General features: G+C 44.0%; 1 protein-coding gene across 1 annotated transcript; it reads left to right on the top strand.

The window, feature by feature from the left end:
* Positions 1–342: 342 nt before the first annotated feature.
* LOC114784794 (LIM and SH3 domain protein 1-like) lies at positions 343–14,139 on the top strand. The gene is made up of 7 exons (XM_028970493.1): positions 343–587; positions 2,835–2,929; positions 5,268–5,352; positions 9,911–10,018; positions 12,473–12,542; positions 12,639–12,724; positions 13,127–14,139. Exons 1-7 carry the CDS (start codon positions 519–521, stop codon positions 13,298–13,300), a joined length of 687 nt encoding a protein of 228 aa, XP_028826326.1. The 5' UTR covers positions 343–518; the 3' UTR covers positions 13,301–14,139.
* Positions 14,140–14,517: the final 378 nt, after the last annotated feature.

Genomic DNA, 14,517 nt, shown 5'->3' with positions numbered 1-14,517 from the left:
TTTAAAAAAATAAAAAAATCATAAATCGCCAATCAGAGGGAAGGACCGGAAATTCATTTCGACACCAGAGGGCGAACCGCGACGAACAAATCCCACGATTCGCTTATGTTTCTATCAACAGGTTAAAACCAATTATTTGCTTCTCCTGTGCGTTTTTTATGGCGAAATAATGTCGTGGCAACGTTTTTTTTAAGAATTACGAGTTGCTGGCATTGCTCAATAAAGTGCAGTGGACGCTTGTGCGCACCATTACTCCATATATGGCTCATTTTTGAACGGCGCCCACTGGCCCCGCCTTCCTCCTCCCAAAGGCCCCGCCCACTCGCCACATAACCCAGCGCGCATGCGTGCGCCCATTGCTCGAAACGCGGTCTGGTTGGCGATCCTGCCGGGCTTTTTATTACGATAACCAGCCTTCGCTCAAAGGGGAAAAATACATAATAAACATTCCAGGGAAAAGTTGTAATATTTGAATCTAATAGCGCGTTTTTTCCCTTCCGGAATAACGTACTGAGAAGATGAATCCGTTGTGCGGCAGATGTAATCGGGTGGTATACCCGACAGAAAAAATCAATTGCCTGGACAAGGTGAGTGACGATCGCGCATTCCGATGCACGGAACTTGTTGCCTTATACCTTTGCGCACATTAGCGCGTTTTTTTTGCGCAACGTACCCACTACACGCACACACGCGTTTAAACGTTCAGTCGGTGGTTTTGGGGAATGACGATGGAATGACTCTTGTGGCGTTGGCGCGCTTCCTCTTTCCAATGCCGACTTCTTTTTTTATTTTTCTTACGCGAGAAACCGCTTCCTGTTGTGCGGACCTGCGCACAGGTCAACTTTTCTTCCTCCTCCTCCTCCTCCTCCTCTTCTTCTTTTCTGTATTGCACGGGCTCGGCAGACGCGTAAACGCATCCGGATCGCACGCCGGATGCGCAGGAACACGCCCTGTTCCGCGCCCGACACTTCACGTAGGCCTGCGTTGCAGCGGCCGACGTCGCGACGCAACAACAATCGCCGCTGCTCGTCCCCCCCACCCCGGAGCCCGTGGCCGCCGAGCTGAGCGCCGCTGTCGCGGAGTCGCGACCCGGGTCCCCAGGTGTGGGCGTGGCCCGCCGCCTGATCCCGCGTCTGCGCCTCCGGCCTTTTTTATTACCCCACAGTCGTCCTGCAAAAAAATAAAAAAAATAAAAATAAAGGTTAAAAATGCACCTGGACCCTGTTTATTTGCGGCATGAGCCGTGAAACAGGTTTCTTTTTGTTCTTTTTCTGCCTGCCTGTTAGGGGGGAACTATTTTTAATGCCCCTGCGGCCTCGGTGAGTGCATGCAGGGCCGGATGTGGTGCAGGATTCCATGCATGCGCGCATATTTTATCTTTTCGAACCAAGAACGCGTTATTAAGCCACAGTCCTGCTGTGCGTGCGGCCGAGAATGTGGCTTTCGGTTCGAACCTGTGACATTAGAAAAAGGGGGTCAAAGAGGAAGTTCAGGAGGCTGACACAACGCCCCGGTGTAGGAGTAGCTCGTGTTAAGCAAAAACGACTTGCATCCCATAATTCGAAGTGCGGAGCAGCTGCAGTAGATTTGTGCATTTGCAGGTTTTAAAATTACCCTCCACCCCTTCTCCCACCGAGTCAGTGACAGCTGAGCTTTGTTGTCCTCGCACAACTCCGGAATTTTCCCATGCTGTCATCAGCGCGATGAAACGGCCATCTGATACCCATTAGATGCTTTTCCCTCGCCGCTCTCGCTGATGGCGAGGCTGTTCCATTGTGTGGGGGTGGGGGTGGGTCGGGAGAGACCCCGATTGTGCAAGAAGGGAACGTGCCGGACGTCCAGCAGGCCAGTGGCGCGGTGTGCGAGGTTTCGTGGCCGCGAAATCTGCTCTCCTGCTCGGACCCGGTCAGCGCTTCGCAGGCGGCGTCTCTCTGCGGGCTGCCGGCTTCCGCAGTGTCCTGGTTTCTGAGGCTGTGGAGACCTACTTCTGCTGCAGACCTGAAGACCAGAAGCTCCGTGTGTGTGTGTATGTGTGTGGGAAAGTGGTAGATCTGACATGTCAGAAGGGTGCTACGCGCTTATGGCCCAAGTGTGGAAGTCGAGAACAAAGTCTCCCTCGGCCCCTCGGGCCTGCTAATGGAAATGCAGAGGTCTTAGGTCGTGGTGCTCCGAGGAAAGCTAGTGGGCAGAGGTCAGAGGTCTCCATGTTTGCCAGTAGGACGGGCCTGATAACACAAGAATTTAGGCAAAAAAATTTGCGTCCTGGTTGTCAATTAACTAAAGATCTTTAGTCACCATTATGACAAATTTTAAAGCAGGGCCGGCGGGCCCGTGGCATAGGCAATGTAGGCGTCCAGGGGGCGCCACAAACGTAAGAAGAAAAAACTGTGTTTCTTAGAACTAGTTGGTTTCTTAAAACTAGTTGGTATTAATGTGTCTTAATATGAATATGACAGGCCCACAGCTTTAAAAAATCCCCATTCACTGCCATTCAATCCCCCACCGTGGCATTTTTTACTCCGCTTAGTGGTAAAACGGCAGAAAATAGCGGCATTCTGAACAGTGTCACCCAGGACGACGTCAGAAGCGCCGCCACTTAAAATCTTGCCTTGGGCTCCATATTTGTTAGGGCCGGGCCTGTTTTAAAGGCATACCTTTTCTGTCCTTTGCATTCTCTTAATTATTTAAGTCGTTTTTTTCCTTCTCATTTTTATTAACCATTTAAGTGATGCATGTTTATTTATTTCCGTGTAATTACAGTGTCTGTGCTTCTTTTTTTATTGTCCTATTGTTAAAATAATTCCTCTTTGTCTTTTTTTTTTTTTTTTTAACAGTACTGGCATAAAGGCTGCTTCAGCTGCGAGGTCTGTAAATTGACCCTGAACATGAAGAACTACCAAGGGTTCGACAAGAAGCCTTACTGCAGCCAGTGAGGACCCGTTCTGCTTTTAACTCGTCTTTCTTACGTCTGTGTGTTCGTGTTGTTAGTGTCTCTCTCTCTCTCTCTCTTTTCTCTCTGTCTGTGTGTGGGTGGACAAGCATTTTCTATTTGAACAGAGGAATACAATCACATGCTTATGATTGTTTTTTTTTGTCTGCTTGAGACAATACACACACATTGAAGAACTCCTTACACTGTGGCACAGTTCCTGCTGTACACGCCCTCAGAGACATGTTGTGTCTACTAGAGCATCCATTAAAAAAAATGAGTTAAATTAATGTTTAAAAGGCTATTTGGTTTTGTGAATACATTCATTACGTCTTTTTTGTTTTAATTTTCATTGCTGTACTTGGTTGGTGCTTCTGAAGCCTGGGAACCATGGTACCCAGGTGAAGTTAAAGTGAATAGTTGTCACATGTGCCGCCCAACAGCACAGCACACGGTGACATGTGGACTCTGCATTTTACCCGTCCCCTGAAGGGGCATTGTGTGGGGACTGGTTTCTTTACCCGCCACTTTGAGCCAGTCCCACAATGAGATTTCCCAGGACGTGCCGTGTCTGTAGCTTTAAATGCTAATGAGGAGGAGAGGGGCGGGACGAGGAGGAGAGAACTTGAGAAGTTGGCCAATAGAAGTAGAGTGGTTGAAAAGTTCCTAAAACACTTTCACTTCAGTTCAACTGCATAAAGTGCTGTACAAAAACAAGACCAAAATATATACACAAATATACACAATCCAGTCATGGAGCAACTGCAATGCTTTGCACGTTTGCTAGCCATGTGGGTTAGTGGAGCTTATTTTTTTAGTGGAGGGGTGCGGGCAAAGCATGAGAAAGGGGAGGTTTTCACCTCTTTACTTTACACCTATCGCCATTTCTAGTCACTACAGGACCACAGACAGGCTAGGGGAACTGATATTAAATAAATAAGGGAAGGCTGTAGAAGTTGTAGAAGTAGTATTAATATATCAGCCAGTTGATTAGTGCCACCAAATATGGTGTAGATCCCCCTCTATCTGCCAAACCAGCTTGGATCCATAGAGGCCTGGTCTCTGGTACCATAAGGTGTGAGGTGCTCCATTAGATTGAGTTCTTGGGAATTTGGAGGACAAGTCACTACTTGTCATTTCATGAATGTTCCTCGTGCAATTCCTGAAGAATTTTGTGCAGTGTATTATCCTGCTAAGAGGAGGCACTGCCTCCCCTGACTGGTCTACTTTCAATGCTCCATGGTCCAGTCAATTATTCACCGGTTGTCCTTCCATGGGGAGATTTTTGGTGGGTGGTAACTACGGCATTCTGGGACCAGTCATGAGAACTGCAGTTTTGACGAGAGAACGAGAGAACTGTGCTGCAAGTCCAACCGAATCCTCGGGCAGCGTAAACGTCCAACGAGGCGGAGCGACTGAAAAAAGCGAGAAAACGAGAACGTCAAACTGTATAAACGAACAACGTAATGGAGCAAGATCTATGTACGTTGTCAAAATTACAACCTCTTATTTTACATTTCAACGTCTTGAAAGTTTTGTTTAAAAATTTTGTCACAAATCTGATTCCACGCTCTGCCTGCCTTTGGTCCTTGTCAGAGTCGCACCGTCACGCTTTTCCTGCACAAATTAATATCAAGTTCACATTCTGATTCCTTCCAATATAACCAGATTATGCTATTCACTTCACCGTCTGTGGCTGATTCAGGATCAGGAATTTGTCCATCACTGCTTTAATATCATGATTCAGCTGCTCAGGGAAATAGCCTTTTTAAGGAATTTCAATACCTGAATGCACCACCAAGGGGGCTTGTTTCTAGAAACTTCTAGAAAGGCCAATGCGGCCACTGGAAAGCACGATGAGAATTGTTAGTACCCATTTAGCGTCCACTGTGTGCAGAGGAAATGTATCCTGTCAAACTAGACTGCATGTCTGGATTGTGGACAGACTACTACAGAGTAATGGAGGCTGAGCGGGTTCTGTTGCTGCACTGCGCTGTACTCTCCTTATTAGGCCATTTTTCAGCCGTTCAAAAGCATTTTGCATCGATGGTAAAGGGAATTGTGGTGCTTTAATCAGGCTCATCAGCCAGTTTCACTTTGCAAATGGGGCTTGTAATGTAAAATATATTTAGTGTTATTACTTTGGTGGGCCTTATTAGTACACCCAGGAGTATTAAAATGAGGGTGGGGGGTGATTGTTGCACGCCTACCTGGCCTATTTCCCTTTTCTAGCCTTGCTGCTGAGTCTGGGTGCATGTAATCGTCTTGTGTCTTTATTGTGTGTGTGTGTGTGTTTGGTCTGAGAGGGCAGGTATTAACATCTTCCACCTTGTTGTAGACACTATCCCAAGACCTCCTTCACCAGTGTGGCCGACACACCGGAGAACCTTCGCCTCAAGCAGCAAAGCAAGATGCAGAGTCAGGTCTGGTCCAAACATATAACTCTTTCACTGAATCGATCTCGACTCACGGAAGCCCCGCTGCCCCATCTCAGACAGCCGTTTCTGTCCTGCTGTCATGACGATGAGATTCCCCTGGCAACCGACGTTAACAGGCAGAGTGTCTCAGCAGTGGGAGAAATGTGCTCCTTTATCTCATTGATTATTACACACCAACACTCCCGCAGATTACTGCCCTGAGCAGTTGATGGCCGGTGACTGCGGCTCGCTAATTGACGTCTGCGAGGTGAAGCCTGTAGCATGAACTTTGTTCCGCGTTCATGTAGAAGCACTGGTCCACTCCCACTGTTTATACTAGTGCATTTGGAAAAATCTGGATTTTGGATTGGCACGATTGTAGTGACGAATGTAAATTCAACACCATCGTCTACTGAACTTCAGGTACGAAACAGCGCACATTAATGTGCAATGTTAACAATTGTTGTCCCATCACAGAAACTTGACCTATAAACGTCTTCTCAAAGCATATGGTGGCTGTTTATATCACTGTTATGCCTTAAATGTGCCCTTCAGACCATGTCAATGGAAGAAATGAAGCTGTTTGTTGCTGTTAAAATGTTCATAGGGAGATACTTTTCTGCATTGTGAAACCTATTTTGATTATAAGTAGTAAGATGCACTAGTGCGTTGGTCTGAAATATCTACTTTTATCCAATAAGTAAAATTAGATTAGATTTAGATCTTATTGGTTGGTTTGTTTAAAATCAATACGTGTACAGAATGCAGTTTAGTTAGCTTGTTAGCATCTTAGCAAGGCTAGTTTGTGTTTGTTTTTGTATTTAGAGAAAAATTCATTCAGTTACTCCTGAATAATATTTTTTTTTTCTGTATAGCTGTACAGGGCTACAAAACAGTGTCAACATGACATTAACTATGGCATGGAAAAGATATGTAGCCTAGTATTCGGCGTATCAGGATTTTTAAACCTTTTTATCATTGTTCCCTCATAATTTCTTATTTCTTGTGTTGCTGTAGGGTAAATTAAGCAGTTTGAGATTGATGTAAAAATATAATTTTGATACAACCGGGTCGGTACGTTGGTGCGCCTTTTTTTGAACCAGTGTAGCCAGATCCTAAAAGTTTAAGTATCGTACCAGCATCTTTGAAATGGTGAAACAAATGAGAAAATTCCCCAATTTCCATTCTGACGTTGCTCAGAAAATCTACTTCAGTAACACATATCTTCATACACTGTGCATATTAGTGAATAATGCAACCTTTACCTACAGAACGTTTGTAAAATCCTTACGCTGAACACCAGAGCAAAATAGCATTTGCACATTGCAACAGCGACAGGAAGCTTTACTGCTTTCGTAAAACGAGGGTCTCTCTCCCGTTCATTTCTCTACGTCTGATGGCGATGTTAATCTTTGCGTTTTCCATAACTGCAACTCTGCCATGCAAATCCACGCTTAAACCCCTCATCGTGGTTTATTTTGTGCGTCACCCCGTGTACATTGGCAATTTATTGGTTGTAAAGGCACGTGAGAAGCATGTCCGCACAGCCAGATGAGAACAGAGATCTGTACCTCGTCGTGCTAATGAAACGACTATAAAACCATGACCATGAAATTAAAGGTTAAAATTAATTATTTTCGCGCGTTATGGAATTTTTGGTATTTTTATGGTACAAATACGATAATTAGCATACATCTGGTAACACTGTTCCAGACAAAACACACACGGAATTCCCTTTTTAAAACAATGCCCCTTTCACGTGTCTCCTCCTCGGTGGACTTCCTCCTGTGTGACCGCACATGCCCATAAAAGCCCACGAGCACAAGAGATCTTTATTAAGATGCTGCAGTGCCCATGGCACTCATAGTCACCGAGTGACTCATCATTTTTGGCATTTTTCTGCGCCGTCCGGCTATTAGGGAGCATTTTTTTGGGGGGGGGGCGCTGCACCCCAGGGGTCGGTTGAGGGGTACTTTATGGGGAATTTCCGGGATGGTCACTCTGGCTGAAGGAGTGGAGGGGGAGGAGAAGGGCGTCTGGGGAATTTCATCGGCCTTTCGCATACATGTGTCTGTGTATGTTAGTGTAGGACTCTTCACTGGCTGAGAGGGCTGTTGTGGTGGTTCGGCAAGGGTCTTATTCTCTTCTTCTGGCTATTCTAACTATAATTTAATATTACATACCTATATTACATATGTAACTCTCTCAAAATTCTCTTTCTCATACATATAGCTTAATCGATATATAGACTACAAAACATCTGTTTTCTGTAGAAACTCATTTACAGCATTTATCAGACGCCCTCATCCAGAGCGACTTACAATCAGTAGTTACAGGGACAGTCCCCCCCTGGAGACACTCAGGGTTAAGTGTCTTGCTCAGGGACACAATGGTAGTAAGTGGGATTTGAACCTGGGTCTACCACCCTACTCCACACACTTTTATCTACACCGTGAATTATACATATTGCACTTATAATGGAAACTAAACACCCATCAAGAATTCAGGTCGGCAGTGGGATGTTCAGGGTGCTTGTGTATTGTTTCTGAAAATCCGCCACATCGGTGTGACTCAGATGTAAATGTGCTCGACTGTGGTCCGTTGACCTGAAGGGCGCAATTGAATAGGACGTTGAATGAGAGTGCGAAAGCAAGTTCATTTCTACTGTAGTTGCCGTTGATAGTTCTTTGGTAATTTTTCCCTAGGAAGTGTCACATTGTGGGCGTCGGTGTGAGATTTGCCGGCACCCGGGGGCTTTCCGTGGGCCTTGTTCACGGCTTTCCTGTGGAGCGATCGGCTGGCATCGCTGCCAACCCACGGCTTCCTCGCTAGGAAATGCCAATCATTAATTCACAGTCCGGCCCGGCGTAACGAAACGCGCGACCCCGTCATTAACGGGGTCATTGGCGTTGTGTCATTTTGTAGAGAATACTGGGTCTGTTCCGCCCGAGGGAAACATCTGCAGTTTCTTCCAATCATCAATCATTAGACGCCCAACCGGGGACTTAATGACCCTAAAACAGTGTTAATCTGGGACTCTTGTTCCAAACAGGATCCTTTTTGTCATTAGCTCGTTGGGGAATTTTTCTGAAGCTGTTTAGGCTGAATGTGGTTTTGCTATCGGGGCGGTGTTCGTTTCATGTGGGGTCGCTGCTGGTCGATGCGACCGCTGTCACGTTACCGGGATGCTGCTTGTGGGCGCGGCAGGGTGGCGTCAGGAAGAGCGTTTCGTCGTACACACATTGGCCGCATCTCTCATAACCTTATAAGACCCTGTGGGTGAGCTTCAAGTCTGACGCACTGCAAACGCTGCTGTTTCAGAATCAGCTGAGGAAGAGACATAGACGGCACATCGCCACGTGCTCGCTCGCTCGCTCACTCACACACACACACACTCTCTCGCTCCTGCACAGGCACACAGTGGCCAATGCAAACGAATGCACTTCATTTGCATATATGGCTTTAGTGCGCTAACATTTCAGCATGTAGGGCACTTTGATTTGGTTTTACTTCAAGGATGCAAAAGACGTGCTGCGTGAGTCGGGTGAGCTCACTAGAGCCACAACGTTTTTCTGAATTTACAGATGTAAGAAGATGAAAACAATGAAGAGACTTCTAGCTGGTTATCTGTGTGTTTGAGTTGAGGAGCCAACTGCCACACACATCTACACTTTTTGTAGATGTGCAGTTATTTCTGACACCCGGAAATAATTACATTTCAGAATTGGAGGAGCCTGTAGGTATGATTGACAGCTCTCACTCAACCTGCTTCCTCATTCGGGACTATTTAACTACCAACTACCACGACCAGATTATGAGCACTTTCTTTGAAAGTGAAAGTGAAGTGACTGTCAATGTCGTGCACAGCACATGGTGACACAACAAAATGCTTTTAACCCATCATCCTTAGTGAGCAGTGGGCAGACTTGACAGGCACCAGGGGAGCAGCGCGTGGGGACGTTATTTCTGTTCATCAGGGGGACCTCATGTCTTACAGCTCCAGGAAAATATGGATTTAATATCCCCTATTAGGAAAAATGCTTTCATACATGTTTTTCATACATTTCTTTTTTCTTAGTGGTCCCCTAATACTGTATCTGAAGTCTCTTTCTGAAATTCAGCCTTGGTGCAGAATTGCAGCCACTTTGGTCCAGTCCCACAATGAGATTTCCCCAGGACGTGCCGTTTCAGTGTCTCCTCATGAGGAGGAGAGCGGCCTATAGATGTTCACGGAATTTACGTCATCAACATCGTTCACCAACCACAATGTTTTGTACAGACAGGAAGTCGTGTCGATGTTTTTCTAGAAAAAATAAAATTAATTCTTCTAAAAAAAAATACATTTATGCTCATTTTTACATCCAATCACCGAGCAATTGCAATGCTTCGCACGTTTGTAAACCATGACGGTTGGAGGAGATCATGTTTTAGGGGAGGGGTGGGAAATTATTAATGTTAAATCAGCTCACAAAGTGAACTTTTAATAAAAGGGGACCTTTAATGCATTTTATTCTATCACTAATCACTCTCTCTTTCTCCGATTGGTTTTCTCTTTCTCCGATAGGTGTTATACAAGGAGGAGTTTGAGAAGAACAAAGGCAAGGGCTTCAGCGTGGTGGTGGACACACCAGAAATGCAGAGGATCAAGAAGACTCAGGACCAGATCAGCAACGTGAGGCTCGTGTTCTTGTATTAATGTGAGGTTATGTAGTAAACACAGGGTTTCCACGGATCTTTAAAAATCCTTAAATTGGATTTTCCCAAATGAAGGCCTTAAATGTCATTAAAAATGACTATAATCTGTAAATCCGGAGTTTAAAGATACTGCAGACTCAATAAATCAAATAAAAACAAGCCTTGAATCTGCCAGTAATCTGCCGCTCGCTGCGCACTTCCCGACGCCCGTTTGGTGCCCTGTGCCAGAACACACCTCCCTGTCCTGCGCTAAAGAATCTTGGCAGGTTCAGGCTCAATTTCTATCAGGCTCGAGTCGGGTCGGGTCAAGCTGACGCGGTAAATGAGCGGTCAGCAGTTTTCCCAGATCCTAAAATGATCATACCTTAAAATGATCATATTGTGAGACATTATTGTACACACACAATTTCTATTCTGACGTTGCTCAGGAAATCTGTTTCAATAATTTTACCTACACTGAACAGCCCAGAATATAATTTACATCTTGCAACAGTGGTTGTCGGGTGTCTGAGAAGCTAAAGTAAATTTTTTTTTTAGTTTTCTCTATTGTATTTACATTCTATCATTTATTTAATAACAAATCATTTTGAATAAACTTTGATGCTTTAGGGTCCTGTAGTCAATTGCTACTAATCAATTCCTAGTTTACTTTGAAGTACTATGATTGTCACCTACTAACCTTTCTTGGTATGGCTATAGTATCTTCTCAGTATGCTATTCAAGCAATAGGTGGGCAGAGAAGTGACCATTTAAAAGGTCTCAAGAATTTTTCACCAATTTTTCACCATAATTTAAGGGTCTATTAAAATAAATCCTCACAGGGGAGCATACCCATGGACCTCGCTTGACATTAATGATGATCAGAGATATTATAAATCAGGCTGTTTATGTATCTGGGCACAGGGGACAACATGGAGAAAGTTCAGGCTCAGGTTTTTTTTAATGGCCCATGTCATAATGGCCCATGTCGTCCATATCAAAAACTGCCCGAAATGACTCACAAATAGCAAACCGAATGAATTGCAGTCTGTTAATATGAGACTGTTAACACTGACAAAGGCTGAAAATTCACAGAAATTTGCAAAGAAATCTAACACATCAAATAATAACATATTAACATATATTAATTTGATATAAAATAATTTTGTATTTTAGAAGAGCATCTGGCCCTCAAGAGTGTCTGCTGAGAAAAACTCTGGCCCTTGGTCAAATGTAGTTGACGACCCAGATGCCAGGTCTTAAATTTGATGAAAGTGGCCTTAAAAAGGTTCTTTAAAAAAGTTCAATTTGGCTTCCTTAAACCTGCAGAAACCCTGAAATCTTTCCAACTTTCACTGTGATGACAACAGCATTTTTGCGTTTCTCAGCCTTGGGTTAAGTTATATTCCTTGGGTAAGATTAAGCCTACTCCTACAATAAAAGCGCTTTTGAATGGAGAACTTCATTGAAGCTCTCTTTCAGTTTAGAGTTCCCACATTGTCGCTTTTTCCTTCTGTATATTTCCTTCTGAGCATTTACCCTTATCCAGAGCGACTTACAATCAGTAGTTACAGGGACAGCCCCCCCCCTGGAGACACTCAGGGTTAAGTGTCTTGCTCAGGGACACAATGGTAGTAGGTGGGGTTTGACTTTGACCTGGGACTTTGTGGTCCTCTTGTTTATAGCTGAGTGTGTTACCCACTGGGCCACTACCACCCTGATCATGTCATGGAGTTGCTTATGATGATGATGATGACAGTAGCGTGGAAAGCAGTCGTGAAGGGAGGCGACTCTGAACATTGTGATTCATGGGAAGGAAATAAAACCCCAGGTATTTTCACAGTAATACTCCATTCAAAACAGCCTCGGTCATAGACTTGCATAGACTGTATATCCTCCATAGAGTAGGTGTGTCTTAGATAACCTAGCTACTCGTTTGCCATCTGAGGGAATTCCAGCAAAGATGCGATCTTAAAGTGTTTCCCATGGTGCACAGAATATGTCTGGGTTTTGTGTTTCTCCCTCGCTTCCCAACCCCTCCCGCCATTCAAGTCCTAATAACTTCCACGCGCCCCCTTCTTCCAACGCCGGTCAGTTGTGCTCAGTTTTTTTTTTTTTTGAGGTGCGTTTTGCTTTTCCTCGGTCTTTCTAACATGAAGCAGCTTCTGCTGACTTTTCCCCTGCTACCTCTTCCTCGTTGTGAGTCATGGCATGTTGCCAGGCAACCCGGTGGTCACGTGACAGGCACCGAAGTGTCATTTCCTCTGTGTTTGTGTGGACATCCAAAAAAACGCCATTGCCAGCGTGTCTTCTTCCGAAGTCCGGCGAGGCGGGGTGCAGATGGCGGGTGTTACTGCCCTCTTGTGGTTGAAAATGGAATCTAAATTTATTTGAAATTTTATCACTTCTGTGTGTGTGTGTGTGTGTGTGTGTGTGTGTGTGTGCATGATAGATAAAATACCACGAGGATTTCGAAAAGAGTCGGATGGGAGGGGATGCACCAAACTATGATGCAGATCAAGGTAAAAATGTGTGTGTGTATAATACATCCTTGCCATACTTTAGATTTATCTGTCCAATTTTATTTCTTAAACTTCGCAATGTTTTCTTTTCAATAGCTTATCAGCCTCAACCTGCCAGCCAGAGCTACAACTACGACCCCCAGCCTGTACGTGCTGCTGCACCACCGGCCACTAGTGGTGGGGTAAGAGACCTCAGCCATTTATAATAAGATATTTTATATTTTGGACATTGTTGAAATGTGTCAGTAGTGCTCATGGGTCCAGAAAACCTAGATTCCTATGCTTCTTATGGATCATGGATATTTTGTAATTCGAAACCATGTTGAATATGAAGGGAACAAACTTGGAGATCTGAAACAATAATCAGATTAATAAATTGAGGTAAAATACAAATTAAATATGTGAAAATTAAATGTAATATACTGCATATAGCAGACAGAGGGGTGACCTGACCTGAAATGAATAATGGTCTAATTACTCATTTTTGTACAAAGTTATTGTAACCATTGGATAATGACAAATTGTCCAGTGAACTCAGTCAGGAAATTGAAAACCCCGGCTGAAGTTGTGTTCTCTTCCTGTAGAAACGCTACCGGGCCGTGTACGACTACGCCGCCGCAGATGAAGACGAGGTGTCGTTTCTGGAGGGGGACATAATTATGGACGTGCAGCAGATCGACGAGGGCTGGATGTTTGGCCGCGTGGAGCGCACCGGCCAGCAGGGAATGCTGCCTTCCAACTATGTGGAGTCGGCCTGAGATTAGGAGGGAACAACGGGTTCGAAAGGGCTGGGGTCGGGGGTTATACCAGGGCACACGAGGAAGACTTGTTCAGATTGTCCTGCCCCTGTTTTCAATACGGCCTTTTGGCAATGCATTTCATTATTATATATATTTTCTTCGTTTCCCCCCTGTAATTAAAAATCTATAATTAATAATGAAAACACGAGGAAGAAGAAATGCAAATGTCAATTTAGGAAAGTTGTTATCATTATTCAGACATATTTTTTTTGAGACGTTTCTTCTATATTTTTGCATCACTGGCTGAATTATTATTTTTTAAATCACTGTTATTTCAGCACAGCAGATCTTTGGTATGCACAGTGCGAATTTGTTATCCAAACTTGTCTCTCTCCTGACTGCAGGAAAGGGTCGGACCACCATAATGACACTGGGCCATTCCACACAAGTGGGCTGCAATGGCTGCTGGGTAACATGCTTGCTATAGATTCCTATCTGCTTCTTATCAGGTGCGTTAAATGTGCATAGCTGCAGCATCTTACTAAACGAGTTCCCAGATGTCTATAGATGTGCTTGAGGGAGGGTTTGGACCCTCCCCCATCCTTGATTGCAAACCTATGATGCACTTTTAGAGATGATCAGGAAACAAGCCAAATATTCTGATTGTTTTTTAATGGGGAAAAAGGACAAATGAGGTCTTAAGTATGGAAAAGAATAACCATGAAACGGAATGTTTTATATAAAATACATATGTATAGCATAATCAATGACCTATTCTCCGTTGTTCTTTTGTAATAATGCATTCCAAATCCATTGTGTTAAGAAATAAAACCAAACTATGAAATGATTGACTAAAATGTCACATAGTGGCTAATTATTTTTTTCTTTAAAAAGGCTACTGACCACTTGTGTTTGTCTTCTGTTACTGAGTGTGACCATTTTCAGCTATGCAGATTAATTAACAAGTCTTTGTTAATATCAGAAATATCCAACCAGCAGAAATGAAAGCAGTGATAAAATGAAAATCCATGTTGGACATAACTTGTGTTAAATATAACTTATAACTTTTTTAAATAATAAGAACTGGAATTTGATTGCAAAAACACATGTACAGTGGGGCAAAAAGTATTTGGCAGCCACTGTGAAAGTTGTTAATAAGATAAGCAACCTGAATTTTACTTGATATCGGATAGAAAAGAAATCCAGTGGTTTCACATATACCTAGTTTCCACCCC

Source organism: Denticeps clupeoides, chromosome 2, assembly GCF_900700375.1.
Source record: "Denticeps clupeoides chromosome 2, fDenClu1.1, whole genome shotgun sequence".
NCBI lineage: Eukaryota > Metazoa > Chordata > Actinopteri > Clupeiformes > Denticipitidae > Denticeps > Denticeps clupeoides.
This window is presented reverse-complemented; position numbering and strand designations above follow the sequence as displayed.